At 43.1% G+C, this 19,695-nt stretch overlaps 1 protein-coding gene across 2 annotated transcripts in view; it reads left to right on the forward strand.

Moving 5' to 3' along the window:
- Positions 1-19,695, forward strand: part of GRIP2 (glutamate receptor interacting protein 2) — a 247,055-nt gene that overhangs the window by 108,857 nt on the left and 118,503 nt on the right. The window contains exon 1 of one of the 2 annotated variants that reach the window (XM_072935061.1): positions 1,740-15,599. The exons of the other annotated variant lie outside the window; for it this stretch is intronic. Coding sequence (XP_072791162.1) covers positions 15,545-15,599 — 55 coding nt within the window. The 5' untranslated portion in view covers positions 1,740-15,544. Of the gene's footprint in view, positions 1-1,739; positions 15,600-19,695 lie in introns of those variants that run through there. 2 annotated transcript variants of the gene reach the window in all.

Below are 19,695 nucleotides of genomic sequence, written 5' to 3' on the forward strand. Positions count from 1 at the left end.
TTAGTCTTGTTATTAATTATGGAGACATGACAGCAGCATTAGTGCTAGTATTAACCATCAAAATAAAACAGAATTGTACTCATAAATCCCACTGATTAGGAGTACATGAAGGATTACAGCCATTCTCCAAAGGAAAAGAGAGGAAAAGGAGTGAGTCTGGAGTAGGGGTGAGATGGAAGTGGAAGAAAATTTAGAGAGGGAAAGCAATATGCTGAAGATTGGTCAAAGAAGGAGCCTGAGCAAAGGGGACTGGGACTAGGGCTAAAGTCTGCAACTGCCTGGGTGGACAAGGTTGGATTTTCCTGCATGTTAGCAGGAAATATGGACCCCATTGCCCTTGAGCCTGGCTACCTGTCTAGTGTTTCCCACTTCCCTTCGGGACTCTGCTGCCAGCTTGACATCCAATCTGGAAACCACTGTAAATACTTTCTCCACTGTGTGAGGCTGGGCCAGAGCACTGCCCATCTCCCAGGAAGCTTGTGGGAGCCTTAATTAATGCCTGGGAAGAGAAGGCAGATCTCAAATGCTGGGGACCGATGCAAACTGGGACAAGCTCTTGCCAGGAGCAGGCTCTGGTTTGGATGTTGCCTGTGGACAGGAGGAAAGGAAAGCAGAAACATCCATGCAGCCCTGGAGGGGAGGCAGGGAGATCCCTGCTCAGCAGAAGAGCTGCCTTTGCTCCTGCAGAGTGAGCCAAGTCTGACAGAGGTAAACTGCTGAGAGGAAGCAGTGCAAATTACCTCCTGCCCTGGAGAAAGGTGGCAGGAGGAGAATTATGTCTCAGAGTAATCCATGGGAACAGCACAATTTCCTGGGGTGGTGCAATCTGCACGGTGCTGCTTCTCTGGAGACATGACTCATTAAAATATGGGCTTTAATGAGCTGAGAATCATCCGCCAGATCTTGCACTTGGGGTCTGCTCTGTGGCACTGCTGATGTGGCCATGTCTGGGCTCTGGGAGCTCAGACCTCCAAGGGTTACCCAAGGCTGGCAGTGGCTGTGGCTGGTGACCATGCTCTGCCCTGTGCTGGCCTTTGCAGGGCGTGGGCTGCATCTTGCTCAGCACTGAGAGTGATGGCCCTATTTATAATGCCTTAAATGAAGTGCATGGTAATTTAATTTGTACATCCATTAATGCTATCTACTGCAGGGTTTGTACTTAATTATATCACTCTAAATGGAGTTTTAGGTATATTAACAAGGTCTCAGTTCTGCCTCCAGGCACAGCCTTGTCCAATCCCTGCACATGGTCACTTGGAGAAGGTCTGTTCCATTCCCCTAACCCCCTTGGCCTGGTTGGGGAGGGTTCCTCCAGGCTGGCAGTCATTCCCAAAAATCATCATTCCTCCCTGAAATGGCCAGGAGGCAAAAATGGTATTTCTTTGGCATCACTGTGGGAGATAGGATGGTATTGACACTCTCTGCAAGGCAGAGATAAAGGGGAAATTTTGGGCCAGGAGCTATCTTGGTTCCCAAAATTTTCCAAGGCAAGCTCTTCCTTAAGCCAAATAACTTTGTAGGTTGGCTGAGGATTGACTGACTATAGGGAACTGATAATCTACTTCTGCTATTATTTCTTTTGGGTGTAAATGGGTTAATAAACATCTGTCTTAGGTCATGTCTCATGGTCTAGTTTAAATCTGAGAAGCCAGCAGTAAAGGTGTGTGTTTGTCACAGAATCATAGAATGGTTTGGGTTGGAATGGACCTGAAAGATCCCCCACCCTGGCATGGGCAGGGATGCCCCCTGCTCTATTAGGTTGTTTAGGGCCTCACTCATTCTGTCCCCCACCTGACTCCCAGGCAGTCATTCCCAAGCACACAGGATTGTTTTCCACTTAGCCTCCTGACTCTCAAAACTGTCATTTACAAACAAAATAAGTCTTTCAAAGGGAACGCTCTTCTTGCTGCTCATCCATGCCTTGGCTTGCAGTGCTCAGATGAGAGCAGTGCAAGGGACTCTGAACTCTCTGTCTTAGGACATTGCCATGGACAGTAGGTCATATTCAAGTTTCCTACACAGGGCTCTTGCATTCTTCTCAGTGGTTTGGTGGTGTCTGAGAGCAGCTATGGCACTGGGTGGACACTATAGGCTGCATGTTATTGTCCATTAAAGTCTTCACAAAAATACCAGAGGATTGCGTAGAAACGTTTAAAGACTCTAAATTATCTGAAAACTTTAGAGAGTCTAAGCTTTTGAAACAGGAAGAGAAGCTGTTTTCAGGCATGTATTCATTGGTTCTGCTAAAAATGTCTTGACTAGCTACTTCACCTTGCATTGCCTCAATGTCTGCAGGAAAATGGAAAAATTAATTGTCTTTGTTCAGAGATGCTGGTGAGAAAGTAAGTGCTGAAAGGTGAGCAATTGTGTGAACACAGGAAAGGCAAGGTTTTTTTCCTGCAAGCTTATAGGGTTATTTAGCATTTCTCATAGATGCGGATATTATTTGCTGTCTGCGTTAGCTATTTCTAGTCTTTGAAAAGAAGCCAGAATTCTTTAAGAGTCACTGCTTTTTCTGAGCTGATGCTGGCTCTTTTGCCTGAGGAGTATTTGAAATCTGCCAGAATGCATGTATTGTCAAAAACAGAAATTGAAAACCCTATACAGGATCTGCTGCCCCTGTGAGTTACGTGCTTTCCCAAGTCATCAGGGAGAAGAAATGCCTGCTCTTGTTGTCTGTAAGAGCTGTGGATGGACAGAGGCAAAAGAAATCCCTCTCCCTCCTCCCCCCTCTCCCATCACCACCCAAAACTCTCTATTTGGGTGGAAAGAAGCTTTTGAAATACACACACACATACACACAAGCGCTTTCCCAGTGACCTGCCTGCTTCTAGCTGTCCCTCCTTCCTTGGGAGCTGGAGCTGCTGAGACACCAGAGTTGGGGAGATCCCATCCCCTCCCTGCAGCCTTGAGACCAAATGAATAAAGTGAACAAGGTTTTGAAGATCCTTAAGAAGTCATCGAGGAGAAGGAAGAGATGGAGAGAGGAGCTGAGGGTGGAGGAGGAAGTGGAGAACCAGGAACTCTGTGACCCAGGTGGTTTGTGCCACCTGCACCTCTGTACTGCTGGTAAGGAAACAGGAAGGTTCCTGCTCACCTTGGGACAATGTGCCTGTTTGATATCCATGTGTGACAGGAGAGCTTCCTACAGGCAGACACTGCTGTTCTGCTCTTTGTGAAAAATATTGGTGGGAGAAATGGTAAAGGCAGGGAACTGAAACTCCTGGGTTTCCTTTTATAAACCTTCCCTTGCTTGTGTGGGTGGCATTTTGCACATTTGTGAAGTGGGGAGAGAAGGGAATATTCTTTCTGGAAGAATGGTGCACCAGGAAACGTAGGGAGAATGTGTAGCTCATTCAGAACGTTGTTTGATATATGTGGTCGCATCTCAGATATTTAAGCCTGAATGTTTATTCTGTGTATTTGTGCAGCAGAAAAGCAATGGGAAATGGATGAATTTAGGTTGCTGTTTTTCTGAGGGATATTTTTATCTGCCAAAGTTGGTCTGGACCCAGGTCCATTATATCCACCCTTGCCTTCCAAGCAAACGATGCTGTGGCTGTAACACCATTGAAAATTATTCTGTGTTTAGTCTGTCTATAAACCAGCAAAACAAAAGATGCTGAGAATGTGAAAAAGGGTAATTTAGGGCATGTCTCCAGTACATTTGAACTTTCTGCTAGGGGCTGTGACCCAGCAGAAGAAAATGTGTTGGTGTGTGCACTTGGCCATCAGGCTCAGCTTCCTTCCTTTTGCACTGCCAGTGTCCAAGGGATATGAGGCCCTTATGAAACCACACTTAGGATGAAGCCACACTCAGGTTCAATGTAGGTCAATGCTCTTGATGCTGTCACATTTGGTAGTTTGTTTGCAATAGTATTGTTGTAGCTTTTGTGCATTTTACAGACTCACTCTTTTTCTTTCTCACGCACCTAATTCTGTTGAGCTGCTTTTCTGATCCTGTCCTGGAGTATCTGATGGCCCTGTTCTTGTAGCACCTTGAGTAGCTTCATTTACAGCTGGAGACCTGGGGCACAGAGATGTTACTGGACTTGCCCAGGGTTACACAGACTGGGGCAGGGGTGGCTGAGCTTGAGACCTGGAAAGTGTCATGATGAGCAACACTGGTGACTGTCCTGCTCTTGGCTTCAGCTTCCAGTTGTCCAAACTTTCACCTCTCTTACCTCCTTGGGTAGTTCACGAATCTGATTGTTTCTGCCACCATTTTTTCCAGTGAAATATAGTCAAATAATTTTGCTTAAAGTCTTTGGTATATTTCTTACCTTATATTTAGTAAGAAACTGCTCAACAGATAAGAAAGGAAATTAAAACCTGAATGTATTCAGGTGTCAGATGTGAGGAGGCACCAGAAAACATTAACCAGTTTTTCCAGTTTGACAGTTATTTTTATTGGTAATCCTGTGTGTGTTTTACTTCATCTTTTTAATAGGAGGTTGTCACTGAGAAGGTTCACCCTCAGCTCTGAGCTTCTCATGCTGGGAATGTGGTCCCATCATGGCTGAGTTTTATATTCAATCCACTTCCTTCTTACTATCTCATCTAGTGCACTCCAAGATGTTGACCTGAGAGATGGAATGCTTTGGTTATTTTTTACTTCTTTGGTATCTCTTTGGATAAAAAGAATGACACAGATCTTTTGAACGTGTAATGTTCAAATGATGTTAATGTTAATGCCAGGCTGTGTGGGCAATAGTAGTTTGATAGCCTGAGTCCATCTCAGCTGGGTGTACACTGGGGACTTCTCCCTCTAAGCCACGGATTCAGGCTGCTTAGCAGGGAAAGGAGAAGAACTGGGGCTTTTTAACCCAAAACATCACAAACTCATGTGATGAATTCTTTGGAGAGTATGTTCCTCTCTGTTGATTGTAAGGGAAGTAAAACTGAAGGCTAAGATTTCACTTGTGGGCTGACTTTTATACGGCTTGTAGGGGTTTTGGGACATGAATGTGTGACTGTGTAAGAACATTTTGGCTTTATTGCCTGGATATGCTTTAGGTGAAGGGTCCCCTCTTTCACAGTCTCTGCTACTCTGCAACAATTTGTAAGCTTGAGGCTTTTAAAAAGCTCAACTGACTTTTTTTTTTTTTTCCCTAAATGCAAGATAGGTAGTGGGTTAATGCACTTCTGCCATCCAGGCAACAGTGATAGAGATGGCTTGACAGAAAAAAAGAGAAAAGCATCAGTTAAGGCAAATGGGGAGAAAAATACTGCATTCCTGCAGTTGGGTTCTGTGCTGGCACTTATTCCAGCCAGTTATATCTCCACAATAAAATGTAAATGAATGCAATAAATTCTTTTGGAGCCTGGAGGCCTAGTGGTATGAAAAGATAAGCGAGCATTTTCCATTGTTTATTTGGTGGGGGTGGCTCTTCTGTGTCTGCTACTGGCTCTCTGATACCTTGGCAGCATCTAAATGTTGCTTTTATTATTAAAAACACATATTTGGGAGTCTAATATCTGAAACGGATTAGAGTGGTGTTTACAGAAGCACCAACCGGCCCCCACTCCCTGCAGGCTCTCAGCATTCGTGCTCCTTCTGCAGGGGCAGTGCACAGGAGTGGGAATGCCAGCAGCTGGCTGAGGACTGGGAAAGGCAGAGGCACGAGGCAGGGAGTGATGGGTCTGTAACCTGTGTGGGACGAGCAGGAGGGACTGGGAGTCTCCAGTGAGCTGCTTCTCTGGAGGCTGATGGGGGGGAACAAAGGGAGGGTGGAGAACAATAGGACATGACAGTGGCATTAGGATAATCTCTGATCCTATTTAGGCATATTTAATTGGCCTGTCACTTTTTCACATCTCATGCATTTTCATAAGGATTCTTCTTTTCCTCTTGTTTTATCTTCTCGTAGCTGCTTGGATTTCCCTGCGGACAGTCTCTCTGGATTTCTTTGTTTTGTGTCCCCCCCCTTTCCCATTGCCTGGCTTTGTGGTGTCTAAGCAGAAAGACAGATTCAGCAAAGGAGCTGTTTGGGAAAGCCTCATGTTATTCTCAACAGAGAGAGAAATTTGGTATGGGAGGGGTGACTGTCAGTGACCTAAACACGTGTGCCATCTATCACAGCTCTTTTTGCACTCTTCTAAAGCTCTGAATATAAACCTACATCCCAATCATGTATAATGTTAAGGGGAACCAATTTTTGTCTCCCTCTGGTCCCTCTGAAAGCTAAGATACATTTATTATGATTTTTCACCCAGTACTGGCTACCTTAAAAATACAGAGCTGCTGAATTTCTGGGTTATATAAATTAATTCAAAGGTATGTTGCTCAGCCTTTCAGATCATCTCTGTTATACTCCTACCCTTTCATTCCTCTGTGATGCCAGACCTAGGTGCTTCATCCTCCCACAAGAAATCCCTCAGGCACGTGATTAAAACCAAGCCATCCATGTAAAGTCACTGGCTGAGCTTGCCAGAATTGGTAATGTATTTTTTGTGGCTTTGAAGTTCACAGGTACTCGGGCTTGGAGGGACATGAGGACCCACAGAGTGGCAGCCCTGGTGGGCAAAGGAGATCAGAAGCTGCAGTGATCTCTGATGGGCTGCTCTCAGAGCTGGTCTTGTCCTATGTGATCCCTGGGGTTAAGACAAACATCTTCAGAGAGGTGCCTTTCAGAGTGGTTCCCCTGCAGAAGGGGGCTGCAGCAACAAGAGAATCCAAAACTGCCCGGCCAGGCTGTCCAAAAGGTTTGTGTGCTTTAGGAAATCAAGGGGCAAAACTCGTGAGAAGGGCATCCCAGACCCTCAGCAGGGGAAGAGATGGGAAGAGCTGCAGGTGGTGGTGGAGGCCAGGAATGGGTATCTCCTGCTTTGGAAGAGACCCTGTACCTAATGTCTGTGGAAGTGCAGCTGCCATAAAATCCTGTGTCCCATCAGCAGGGTGGTTTTCACAAGGCTTTTATGCATTTTGTGATGACAGCTTGGTTTGTGGCAATTTATTGTCCTGCTGGGTTGTCTTCTCTGTTTATATCTTGTGGGTCTCATTGTACAGTGGTAAATCATTGCAAAGCTGATAGTTTAGTTTCCAGCCATAAATTAAAATGCTGGAAAAAGAGATTTGTGTATTCCTATGCCTCTGTTCTTCATATGTGGCTGTTCATAGAACTCTGTATGCCCCTAGATGTAAGGATGATGTATGGTAAAAGCGGTGGTAACTTAAATATGTGAGGAACCTCTAAATAAATTTTTATATGGGATTGCAAGAGGTGAAGTGATTTGGACAAGGCTCTACACCAGGGAAGGTAGAGAAACAGGAAAGGGAAAGAGATCCTTTTGGCAGAGCATTGGCACAAGGCTGGGTCTATGTGTGCTGCACTATTTGGTCATGGTTGTGGTCTGGGGATGGTGCTGGAGCACTGCAAGCAGCAGCCAAGCAGCTGAGGTTTAAACCTGAAGGTCCTGGCACAGGACTGAGAGCTGGCACCAAGTGTTCTGCTAGTGAGGGCAGCATTGTTGCTGGCAGAAGAGAGAAAACCTGGAGTGGGAATTAATATGTGGCTCTGAAGGAGTCAGGGTTAATAGCATTGAGGCTGGGATGTTTGTAGATAAAGGCAAAGGATCCCAAGGAAGCCACAGGCTGAAGACCCTAATAATCCTCTCTCCTCCAGTGCCCTGCAGTGGTGAGTGAACTGTAAATGAAGCAGTTATTAGCAGCTCTGCTCATATCACAAGATATAACCTGGTCTATTGAGCAAGGAAGAGTTGCCCTTTTTTAACCTTTCAAAGTGATTTCCCTTGTGGGGACCAGTAGGAGAAAGCTGTGCTTCCTGACTGGAGTCAGGTGCCCTTTCAAAGCCCCAGCAGCCCTGATCTTCCTCTTTGCTAAGGGCCTTGGAGCTGCATTATTTATATTTCCTCCTGGGCACCTCACTTGCACGTCCTGCAGTGCCCAAGGAAAGGGAATTGCTGGCATTCACTGGAGATTCAGAGGTGACTAAAGCTCACAAGTGGTTATGGTCTCTCTTAATTTTTAGCAAAAGATAATTGTACAGAAAAGCTTTTGATCAAACAGATTCAGTCCATTGTAGCCAAACATAAATTTTGCTGAGAAAATATTCTGTTTCAACATTTTCAGCAATTAAGTCCTTCTACATTTGGACTGTTTGGTGCTAGAAATTAATTAGTTGATAATATTCTCTTTAGAATGAAGACAAATGTTTCTATGTCTTTGCTGAAGGCTAATATTTGCAAAAAAAAAAAAAAAAAGGAAAAATATATGAGTTCCTTAAATCTCTTTAATCTTGTTCTGATAAATATACTTTCTTACTGTGAAGTATTCTTTGAATTTCTGTGTGCCTCTTTCTCACATTTCACATAATGCCAAGTGCTAGAGAGGGGATAAATAAGAGCTGCAGGTTGCAGCTTTCAGAGGACTAGAATGATCAGATTCAATCCAGTCCTTCCATCTTGGGATCAACTGTAAAAAACAGCAAGGAAATGAGTGACAATGTTTGATGAGACATATGTTTTTCTTCTTCAAGAGCAAGTACATGAATGCTCAAATGATTAGAGGTGGCATCCACACCTTGCTTGCTTATAAAGAGCTGTGTAGTTCAGTTCTTTTTGCAGCCACATCTTGAATTTGTCTGTGGTTGAGACAAGCACAGGTGAGCCTGGAGGCCAACAGCTGGAATTTCTAGGGAATCAGAGACACATACTGAATTAGCTTCTCAAAATGCTCTGCAGCACTTGCTTTGGCAGGTTTTCTGCAATTGAAAAATAAAAACAAATAGGCAAAGCTAGGCAGCAAAAGAGTTTTAGAAAAAAACAGGCACCATCTTTCCTCTGACTGATCTGAAATCCTTCCTGTGGGATGCATCAACACTGACTTTGGAGCAAAGTGTTTCCACCTTATTCACCTGATGGTGGGACCAACCCATTAATAAGGAAATGCAAATAGAGAGTGAGAGTCTCCCTGGCTATAAAATGCAGCTTTGACATTGTTTTTAGACATCAAGTTAAAATGTAAGGTATAGACTGAATCACAGCCTTTGTGAAGGGCTGAGTTTGGCATTGCTGATTATTGAAATCAATTTGGCAATTCTGGGATGAGGGAAATGTAGGCTATTAGAGTAGGAAAATACTTCAGAAATGGGGATAATAAATTAAGTCTGAAGACTGCAGACATGGGAGATGGAGTTCCTAAAGTCTCCCTTGGATGACAAAAATAAATATCTCACTTAGTAGGAAGTATGGCATTGCTGGTAAGTGCTTTTCAAAATATCATCTGTTGGCTATATTCAATCCATTATTAATTATGCCATTATGGTGATAATTGTTACAATTTAGACACTTCCCAAACAAATCTCTAGTTAATTAACACTGCAGTCAGTTCTTGGAAAAGTGAGGATTGGGTCACCTCTGTGATGGTGCAAATCTGGGTCCGATAACCACAGGGGCTGGTAAATCAGCACCTACTATCAAATAGGGTGAGAAATTCAAGCCTTGTGTGAACAGAAAAATGCTGAAAGGAGGAAAAAATAATGATGAATTTACAGATGGATAATGGATTTACTCAGGGCTGGGCTCAGTTACCTACTGTGCTGTTGTCTTCCAGCCTAGTGGCTAGGCCACTGATGGGCAAATTTTCTGCCAGAGTAAATGGGTACAGCTGTTTTATAGATGAAATAATAATGACAGTTATGTGTGGCAGTGGATTTGGTCATGAAATATGATAGTGGACAAGGATAATTCAGCTTCATGTCCTGAGAAAACACAGGCCAAATCCTTCACTGTAGGCAAAACGAACTCTCAGATGAGGTTTCTATAAGTAAACAAAATATTGGTGCAGTGTGTTTAATGAGAATAATAAAATTCGATATCATGAGTCCTTAAGACCTCTTGAACATTCTGTTATTGATTAATAATTGCTTAACTTGAAGCTTCCAATATTTTGCTTAAAAAACAAAATAGTTTTTTTACTGGGTGCTGTATATTTGTAACAGCAAGTCTACCAGGACAAACACGCTATTTTAAAAGGTACATATACATCCTAGCATGAGCAGTACTGATTCTGCATGGTTATTTAAATTTTCCCTATATAAAATGTCTAAAATTAGGCTGTTTTAATTTCAAAGCTAAGCTGGAGGTTGCAGTGACTGCAGCTTTCCTACCATCATTTCTGGGGCTGATGGTGCTCTGTAAGTGACAGATTTGTGTGTTATCTTTAACTGTGTTCACAGCAAAGGACTGCAGCTGGCACTTAAACTGGGGCACAAGAACCTGCTTAAAAGGGAGATGCCTTTTGGCTTTCAGCTTTCTAACTCGTCTGGGCTGTTCCTGCCTAATTGCTTCATTAGCACAGCAACAATGTAAAATAGAGTGAGAAGACTGTTGGGAGTGCATCCATGAAGGCAGAGCATGACCCCTGTCTAGGCAGGCATCTGCAGGCAGCATTTGCAGGAGCCTTTCATTCTCCCAAGTCAATTGGCAGTCAGAGCAAGTGGCAGCACAGCACGCAGAGATAAGACTATTTTAATTTCTTGCTTCAGGAGACTCAGCTGCCTCCTTGGAAAGACTGATGTCTTGTCCATAGATTCACAGACTGAACAAACATACTGTATCATTTAATTATTAAAGGATAGCTCCAGCATTTCCTGGCAAAATAAACTGGTTTTAGGATGAATCCTGGCAAAAGTGTTGCACCTGCAGGACCACTCCTCTTACTGTGGGCAATAGGCAGTACCACTTTGGTCACTATTCTTTGGGACAATACAGCTCTTCTAACCCTATTTCCAAATATCAGCTGATAAAATAGTCATAGTAGGAAGAGATGTCTACAAGTAATCCTTAAGCTGGAATCTCAAGAAAGGAACATAGAGATGAATGCTTATAGTCATCTTCTTAGCTCTGCGACATAACTCAAATGCCATTCACCCACATCAATTGCAGAAAAGTGCCCCAAAAATCCTATGTGTTCAGCCTTCCTGCTCATATGGGGTGTGACTTATGGAGAGGAAAAATGGGAAGAATTTGTCAGCACATATGGTGGTTACATATGGCTGCATTCCTTGTCTCAGCAAATGCAATGGTGAGAAATAGGAATTTTTCCAAAGAGCCTCTTGCTGGTTTCTTGCAGCTGGTGCTATAGAGGGTTGAGGGTCTGCGAGAAGTTCTAATTCAGGGGAAATAATTGCATGGAGCTGAAAACTAAACATGGCATTTCTCATGAAGTGTCCTTTTGGTGAGTTTGTAGGAAGTTGCACAGGATGTTAAGAGTGTAGGTCAGAAAAGGTGGCCCTGGATGCAGAAAATAAGAACTTTCAAGGTATCAAGGGTGAGGGTTAATGACTGAAGCATGTTTGCCTTTTTTGCTGAACACAGTTAGTGACAGACTGTCACCTGCATAAGTTATTGTCAGGGTAATTAAACGTTATAGTGCCACATGACACATCCCAACCCACATTTTACTCTGTTGGAGGCTGTGGCATTGCACAGGGAAAGCTGTAGCCATGCTAATTAGGATCAGGCAAGGTACTTGTAAAGCATAATTTAGACCATTTCCTTTTGGGAATTGTCTACTAATGAGCGCGGTTTCAATGAAATTATTCATTGTTCACACTGTCACAGGATCATTTATTAAGGGCAATCAGTTAAAGCAGTACAGGTGTCAATGTGGGTAGAACATCTTCTTCCAAATGTACGTTACTGACTATGTCAATATATGAGGAGAAAGCACTTCAGTTTGCCTTTGTTGAACTGCCAGTTTGACCCCCCAGCCTGAGCTAACAGCATTTGTTAGCAGCATATTTGATTTAACACACTCCAAGAGGCAATAAACTTGGAGCCTGGAGGAGAGGAGAGTCTCTTCTGGCTACTCTAGAGCTGCTCTGCTTTCCACAGCGGATGTGGGTGTTTCTGTGGGAATTCATATGCCAGGAAGGGGGGTTTCATTGCCAACAGATAGCAGCCAATGAGTCTGTGGGATACCTGAATTTTATAGATCAGCTCATCCTGCCTTTGGTTCAAGGCTAACTCTATTGGATTTGTTGTTTCAGCATTGATTCCACTTGCTTATGTAAGGCAGACTTTTTGTCTCCAAATGCTTTAATGCCACGGTTGGTCAATGTTATTTTCTTCTATGGCTCTCAAAGAGCTCTCAGGCTCTTGTGGGGGGGCATCTGTTGTCTGTTAATTGCAATAGATTATCATAATATTCACTATGGTGTGAATGTTTTTGAGAGATACCTTCGGATTGTAGTTGATCCATCTGTTTGACATATTTTTGCAGGACAGTAATCCCACATAATCTACGTGCCCATATAGACTCATATGCTATTTACAGAGAAAAACTATCTGTGGTGAACTTTATTTTGCTTTCTTTCTTAATGGAAGGTGTATGCTGGTTAGGCACTTTAACGTGGTCTGATCTATGGAGATGATCAAAAGACTGTTAGTCCAGTATCTGGAAGTACCTGGTTTTATTTTTTGCAGACAATGTGCAAATACCAACAGAAAAGAAGAAAAGGAAAGGCTGCCTTTCCATATAAATCTGCATCTTTCTCCCCAGAGCCTGTTTTATAGGTCTGCCCACTGACTGTACTGATAGTCATTGAAGCACATAAAAAGTAATGTGGGAACATCCTTTAAACTAGTGAAGAGAAGATGAAAATAATCAGAACAAATTCACAAAGGCAGTATTATCAGTATTTGTAACATTAATACATTCAGCCATAACTGCACCTGTTAGTAAGGAAATATTGCCTTCTGAAATGCATTTTAGTACAGTGTGTAATTTTCAGGATATGTATTAGACACACAGGATTTTGCTTTAATATTCCTGAGGAAGAAAACAAACTGTATGGCAACTTCAAGGGAAAAATGAACTAATTTAATATGAGCTCTACTTGGAATAGTTTTTGTTCCTATTATTTTGTTCTGATACATATTTTTAAATGTTTACTTGAATAGAAGGCTGTTTCTTTTCCTTGCTACTTCTCCACTGGTTGCTGTTGTAGAAAATGTGTGTTCATTGTCAGGCAGATAAACACAGCCGTACATACATATATTCTGAATACTGTATATTCACTAATCACACTGCGCTTTGCTTTATTTTTTCTGAAACTTAGTATATATTTTCATTATCCTCTTGCAATATTTGCAATGGATTCTATGGCTTGGCAGGGCCATCTCAAATACTAGACATGATAAATGGTAATAGATTTCCCATTATACAAATGCTTTTTTATCCTCTTAGTTTAATTGCTGCATTTCTCACTACTTCTATTGTGCACTCTTGATGACCAGCGTCCCCACAGTCATTTCCTGAGCTGAAATGAGGATTAGATTTATATATGGGAGAGCAGAAAACATTTATTTCAGTATTGTAGAGAAACAGCTGTGTTTTGTTTTCAACTGGAATTTCCTCTAAGGTAAAGCTAATTGTATTGGGACATTCAGGCAATTCCCCTGGCTAGAGAAGTTCTCTGAGACTCTTGGAGGAGGGTAAATTGGATCTTAATATTCAGGTTTAAATCAGAATATCCTTAAATTTTAGTGATGAACCTAGAGAGAGAATGAAATGGCATAGTTCCTCTAGTCTTATTTGTAGACTGGTACTATAGCATCATGAAAGCAAGGAAGCTGTGGTGCAAAATGGTATTTTGATTGGAGAAAGAGGATAAGATCCTCTGCTACAGCTCCAGTGAAATTAATTGCAGATGCCTGTGCTCAGTAGATGGAAGAGAAGAAAAAGCAGCCTGAACAGAACATGCAACTGTGCATGGTTGGAGTCAGCTCTGTGTTGGGAGTCAGCTCTCAGGCTGTCTCAGAAATTGAACATTTGGGATCTAATCAGTCCCCAAGTGCTCAGGCTTTTCATCTTCTGTACAAGGCTTTAAATACATAATTTACATCTAAATTTATCTATAGTTAACGCACGTACACACTTGTCAGTGCATTCAACTCTATATAATTTTAAAGAAAACAAGATGGAGAAAAGAAGAAAATCTATTGTGTTGTTACATCAAGATTGACCTCAAAAGTACTGAGGGTTTATTGAGTTTTGAGGGTCAATAATAGGAATTCCCAAATTTGGATTTGGTGTTAGTTCTCTGGGATTGTCATTTGTGTGTGCTGCTAATGCTTCTACACATTCAGAGCAGCTCTCCATAGCCCTTTCCCTGCTGGAAAGCTTTCTGGGTCAGTCTGTGTTGTTTACCTTTGGTTCCAAACTTATACCTCTGAGTCTGAATTTGCAAAACTGTTCATGTGTCCTTCTAGCCTGAAAAATGAGAAGGTAACTCTGGTGGCTAAGTGCAAAAACTCAGTGGCAGAGTATTGCTGAGATCGGGCACCGGAGGTGAATTATTCTGTGTCATGCCTCTGAGGAGACTCCTGGAAAGCCACAGTGTGTTGTTTCCACAGACCAATGGCTGCAGGCAGTGAATTGTAATCTCCAAAGTCATCTGTGGGATCAGCAGAAATGTTGGCTAGAGATAAACTCCCAGATGTCCATCTATTGAGGACAGCCTTTACCTCTCAGGTATTGATTTAGTAATGAAGCTTTCTTGTACAGATCCAGAGTTTCCTGTGTGTTCCTGGAAGGCACCTCTGAGCTCCCCTAGGACCATGGTAAGAAAGAGTTGAGAACCACTGCTGTAGTCTGAGTTCCCATAGAGAGAAGGAAGAATATTCTGCTTATTCAGCTGCTGAGAGAGGCTCAACTCAGCAGAAAAGGTCCACTAAAGTGCTACTCCCAGTGTGATTTGGCCTGAAATTCAGATGAAAGGGGGTACTAACATATTGGTTGGGCAGAGTCCTCAGCAGGTGTTGTTCTCCCAGAAGAGTGTGAGGATGAGCAGGGTTGGACAATAAAGGGAGTGAGACTTGTGTGCCATCACAAACCCTCTCTAAAATCTTTCCACAAAAAATAGTGTGAAGTTTGTTTGGAATATTGATGTTCTACATGTAGTTTGTGCGATGGTGGCTTTCCTCTTAGGTCTCCGTGATATTGTCAGTGGTTTCTACAGACACAAAAAGCTCTTTTGCAGACAAGTTTCTTTAGCAGGACTTGCCCTGCTGGGGCTGTTACCAAAGAGTCCCATTGCATTTGTGCTGGTTTCTGGTGAACTGCTCCCATAAAATTGAGGGCTTTTATCTCCTTTGCTCTGGCAATCTCTGGATTAGCTTTCTGGTGAAGTGCAAGCAGGCACTCGTGTGTGCTAAGGAATAATCTTACTTTGCAAATTAATATGTTAATGTAGTGCCAGATTCCCAGCCTTTAACAGTGGGGGACCAGTGATAGGTTTAAAACATCAATGTGTGATTTTATTAATCTGGACGAGATAACAAAACAGCCCTGCACTGAAAAGTACCGAAAAGGGTCTGTGCCCCCTGTAGTTCAGTCTTTGCCATTCTCCCCCCAAAGCCCCTTCCCTCTCACTCCCTGTGCCACTGCCTAAAGCCCGGCTCCGTTTCCCAGTAATCACACATTAATTTGGAGCCGGCAGCCCCTCGCAGAGCCAGGCAGAGGTGCGGAGGGAGAGCAGCACAGAGCCATGTGAGCCAGCGCTGGAGGCTGCAGAAGATGTTCGCGGTCTCGCTCAAGTGCCGGCTCGGCGTGGTGAGACGGAGGAGCAAAGGTATGGTCAGAGCAGAGCAGCTCGCTCCTGCCCGACAGGGACTTGGAGGGCATCGCTTGAGCATTTGCTTTTCCTTAGCTGGGCAAGAGGAAAAAAAGCTACTTGGTCTGTGACTGATTTTCACCCTCTGTGCATTGGCAGGCGGGAGTAGGATTATTTTAATTTCTTGCATGTCCTATATTTTTCAGATGTTGGATTTTTTTTTTTTCCGTTGACTCTCTGGATTTTTTTTTTTCTCTATTCGTCTGCTATGGTTATTACTGCAGTAAAGTAGATTTAGGTGTGCCTCAGAGTCTCACAAGGTTTCCCTCCTCCCGTATGGGAGCTGTTACTTTGCAGAGAGAAGCACTTGAGTGTTGGACTCCGCCAGACTGTTAGGAAGTCATGGTGCCTGTCCCTCCCTACACTCCTTCCAGAGGAGGAGTGGGTTGAAAGGATGAGAAATCTGGCAGGATAATGGGGAGAAAATCAACTTTGAAAAGGTTTGAGGAACAGTAATATTTCATTTCAGAGCAAGTTAATCTGAGACGGGACAGTTTGTGTACTCACCATCCTGCAGTGCTGCATGCGATCAGAAGTGCAGAAGTTTTGTTGTGCTTGACCCAGGGTCCCTCGGCCCCAATTCAGCTGTTTGGGGTCTCTGCTCTCCTGGCTCAGGGCTGTGCTGCAGCCGGGCTCAGTCCTGCTGCTGCTGCCTTTGATTTCTGGGAGCTTTGCATTTTAATGGAGCCTGAAGCAGATCTCACTGCTTGGAGCTTGTCTCCCCTGTGCAAGCCCTTCCAGCCAGCGGCACTCCTGCAGCAGATCAAAGCCCTTTGCTGTTAAGGAAGATGACCTGCATTTTTATGGGGATCTCTAAAGCAAAACAGCTTTTAGGGGCTCAGTGTAACTCAAATGCTATCGATTCCAAATTAATGCATAAACTCAGCTTTTAGTCTCACTTAAGGGGAGAGACACTTACATGCTGATGCAAGGATTTCTGTGCTGATACACAGAAACTCTGTCAGGACCAGCAGGTAGAAAACTTTGGTAGCAAAGAGAAAGGCCTGAACACAATGCACAAGTTTCTGATGTGGACTGGACCTTAAGTCTAGGGTGAAATTCCTATGTGTGACTTGCCTAAAGTAAAAAAGTGTTTACTCAGATCAAGGTTGCAATTCTATGGGATGGATGGGAATACGGAGCAGGAGTCTGAGGGCTGCTTCACTTGACATTGGTTACTGGGGTGCTAAGAGAGCACATGGGTTGTGATTGTCCCACTGTGCTCCTTCCTCCTGTGTGTGCAGGGGCAGTGAGATGCTCTCCTGTACTCTGCTGCACACAAGGGCATGTTCACCCCAGGGTTACAGTCCTGCTGTGGCTAGACTTATTTCAGATTTATGAATGTATATTTGGCATCACTTGCCTTTGACAATTTATCCTCATGCTTCTTTGTTTCTTTGCCTCCATAGTTTGCAGGCTTCATGGGCTTCTCTGAACTGGAAGGAATTTCATGTTTGCAATAAAACACGTTGGCACAGGCAGGATTTCCACCTTCTAGGGCAATGCCTGGAAGTGCTTGAATCAAACCCTGGGGTCCCTTTTTAACTGGCAGATGCCAGGAGAAAGTCTGGTGCCTTATTAGTTTTTACAGTCCTTTTTTCCCTGGCATGCTTTTTTGCTACATATCCTTAAGGAATTGGCAGTAGTATTGGAACATGATGGGTTTTCCTTCTACAATTTTCCAGGAAAGTAAGGAACACAGAACAGAATAAGTGCATTTGTGCCTGCAAAACACTGAATATGTAGCCTGAGATTGTAATGAAGGTTAAAAAAAAAGAGTTATCCCTGTACTACCTGATAAAGTTTTAGTGGCTTTAGTTGAAATATTTGAATTGACTTATATCACCTGCTTTTCCTAGTGACAGATTTAAATGAGAGAATTGCTAATCCAATGCTAAATTGTACTGCTTTGATCAAGGATTAAATTGAGTTGGAAGTGGCTTTTGAGACATGAGCTTTGAAATGAACAACTAGAGAGAGAGAGACGTTGTTACTCTTTTGGGACAGATGATGTTTAAGGAACATACCCAAAAGAATGATCAAAAAATAAATATTGCCTGGTCACTTTGGTACCAGAATGAGCCCATCATGACTGGGCACCAACCAAGGACAGGAACTGCTATGAATTATGTTTGTGAGTAATGAAACTCTGCTTCATTTCACATGTTGCATCCTAAGAGATGGTCAGGCCATTATTTGGCACTAAAAATTCCTACCACCTTTTGAGGAGAGACATGAAGAAATGGCAAAGGGGATGTGTGAAAGAGAGTGGCAGATACCCCAGTCCAGGTATTTGTCTCTCCTCTGGTTCAGGCATTTATGTGACCCAGTGTCCCAAACGATGCTCTGCCTGGCTCTGCAGGTGGATGCTTGCTCCTCTGCTAAAGCTAATTTTAATTAATTGTAAGGTTAGGTGTTCAAATCTCAGCTATGGTGGCTGCTGTTAGTTTTGTGTAGTTTTAGCTTTAAACATCCTCATAGAAATAAAGATTCATCTCCCTGTACTAATTGCTCCTCTCTTCTTCAAAACAGACCCCTTCCCCCAACTTTCTGCCTTCTCTGCTATTTTCTTTTCCATCTCTCAAACTTTGCTCCTCCCCAGCTAATCCCCTCACTTCGGGGAGAAATTCTTGCTGTCAGTCCTCTTGGATTCCTGCTTTATTTCTCTCGCTGAGCCCTTGAGCTGTTCCTGGCATGAGGAGCATTCACAGTTAATCCACCAGGCATTCAGCCGGTTGGCTGGGGCTGGCAGCACTTCCCTGCCCACAGCTCTCAGCTGGCTTTGGCCAACATCAGCTCATACAGCTGCAGGGCTCCTCAGTCTGCTTCAAGGACTCTTGATCCTCTGCAGAAGGTGCAGCTGAAGACCCCAAGGAACGTCCAGTCACCTGTCCAACATGATAATTTAACCTTCCTCAGTACTAGTGTGGTTTTCAATTGGAAAAGCTGAATGATTTCTGTCATGCTTGTCACTCAGCTGAGCTCAAAAGAGACTCTTTGGGGAGGTTGGTTGGTGGTTGCCTGCCCTGCTAGCCCCCAGTTACTGCAGCAAATCAACTGTATTTTATAAATAAGTAAACAGAAGCAGTGAAGAGCCTAAATAATTAACCAGATACATGTGTTGGACTGAAAAGTAGCAAATGAGGCAATTCAAAGGTGTTCTCACTGTTTCCCCTGCTTTCCAAAGTCTGCAGCCCAAGGGGATGCTCTGCAAGAGCTGGTGAGACCAGCAGCTGCCTGAGCAAACAGTAGCACACACCAAGGGGTCTGGACCCCACTGCCATGGCAGAAGAAAAGCTTGGTTATTTGATTTGACACATTCAAGCTTAAAACATGTTTATTTTTGTCCATTCTAGTTTCTCCTACTGTGTGGTGTGACTGATGTAATGGAAGTAATTTTGCTAATTTTTTTTGTAAAAAACTGTCATCTGGAACATGCCAGGCATCCCATCCTGTAAAAGAAAATGCATGTTCTGCTTTCCATTTACATACTTCAGTGTTTCTCAGCCTTTTAAACTTCACTGAGTCATGTTTACTATGTTATTTTTTGGACTAGATGCTTTCTCTTGCATTTTGTTCTTCCTCTCGTGTGTTTGAACCGGGAACTGAGAAAATAAATAAGCAAAGAAAAAACATCCTGAAACCCCAAGGAATAAAATAGAAGAATATGTTCAGAAAAAGCTGTCATATAGAGTGAAATTTCCAATTGAAAAAAGAGTTTTAAAACACCAGGTTTTACAGTGAGACCCAGACTTTCAGTGATATCACATTTGAGCATATAGGCATTGCTGTCCCTTAGATGGAAGTTACTGCATCCTGTTTGGAGCAGGAAGATGATTGGTTTTGTTTTTATTGAGAACAGCATCATGGGAATCAATCCCATGAACTGGGAACATGTTCTTGTGCCACTTCACCTTGTTTGCTGTACAGCAGTATTGCACTGTAAAGCATCCTGGCTGTGTTTCATAGAAGGGAGTGTTGCTGCAATTGTGTTTCTGTCACAAAAAGATTTGCTCACTGCAGGAAAACAAGAAAAGTTTTAGGTCTCTACTAG

Source organism: Taeniopygia guttata, chromosome 12 (assembly GCF_048771995.1).
Source record: "Taeniopygia guttata chromosome 12, bTaeGut7.mat, whole genome shotgun sequence".
Lineage (NCBI taxonomy): Eukaryota > Metazoa > Chordata > Aves > Passeriformes > Estrildidae > Taeniopygia > Taeniopygia guttata.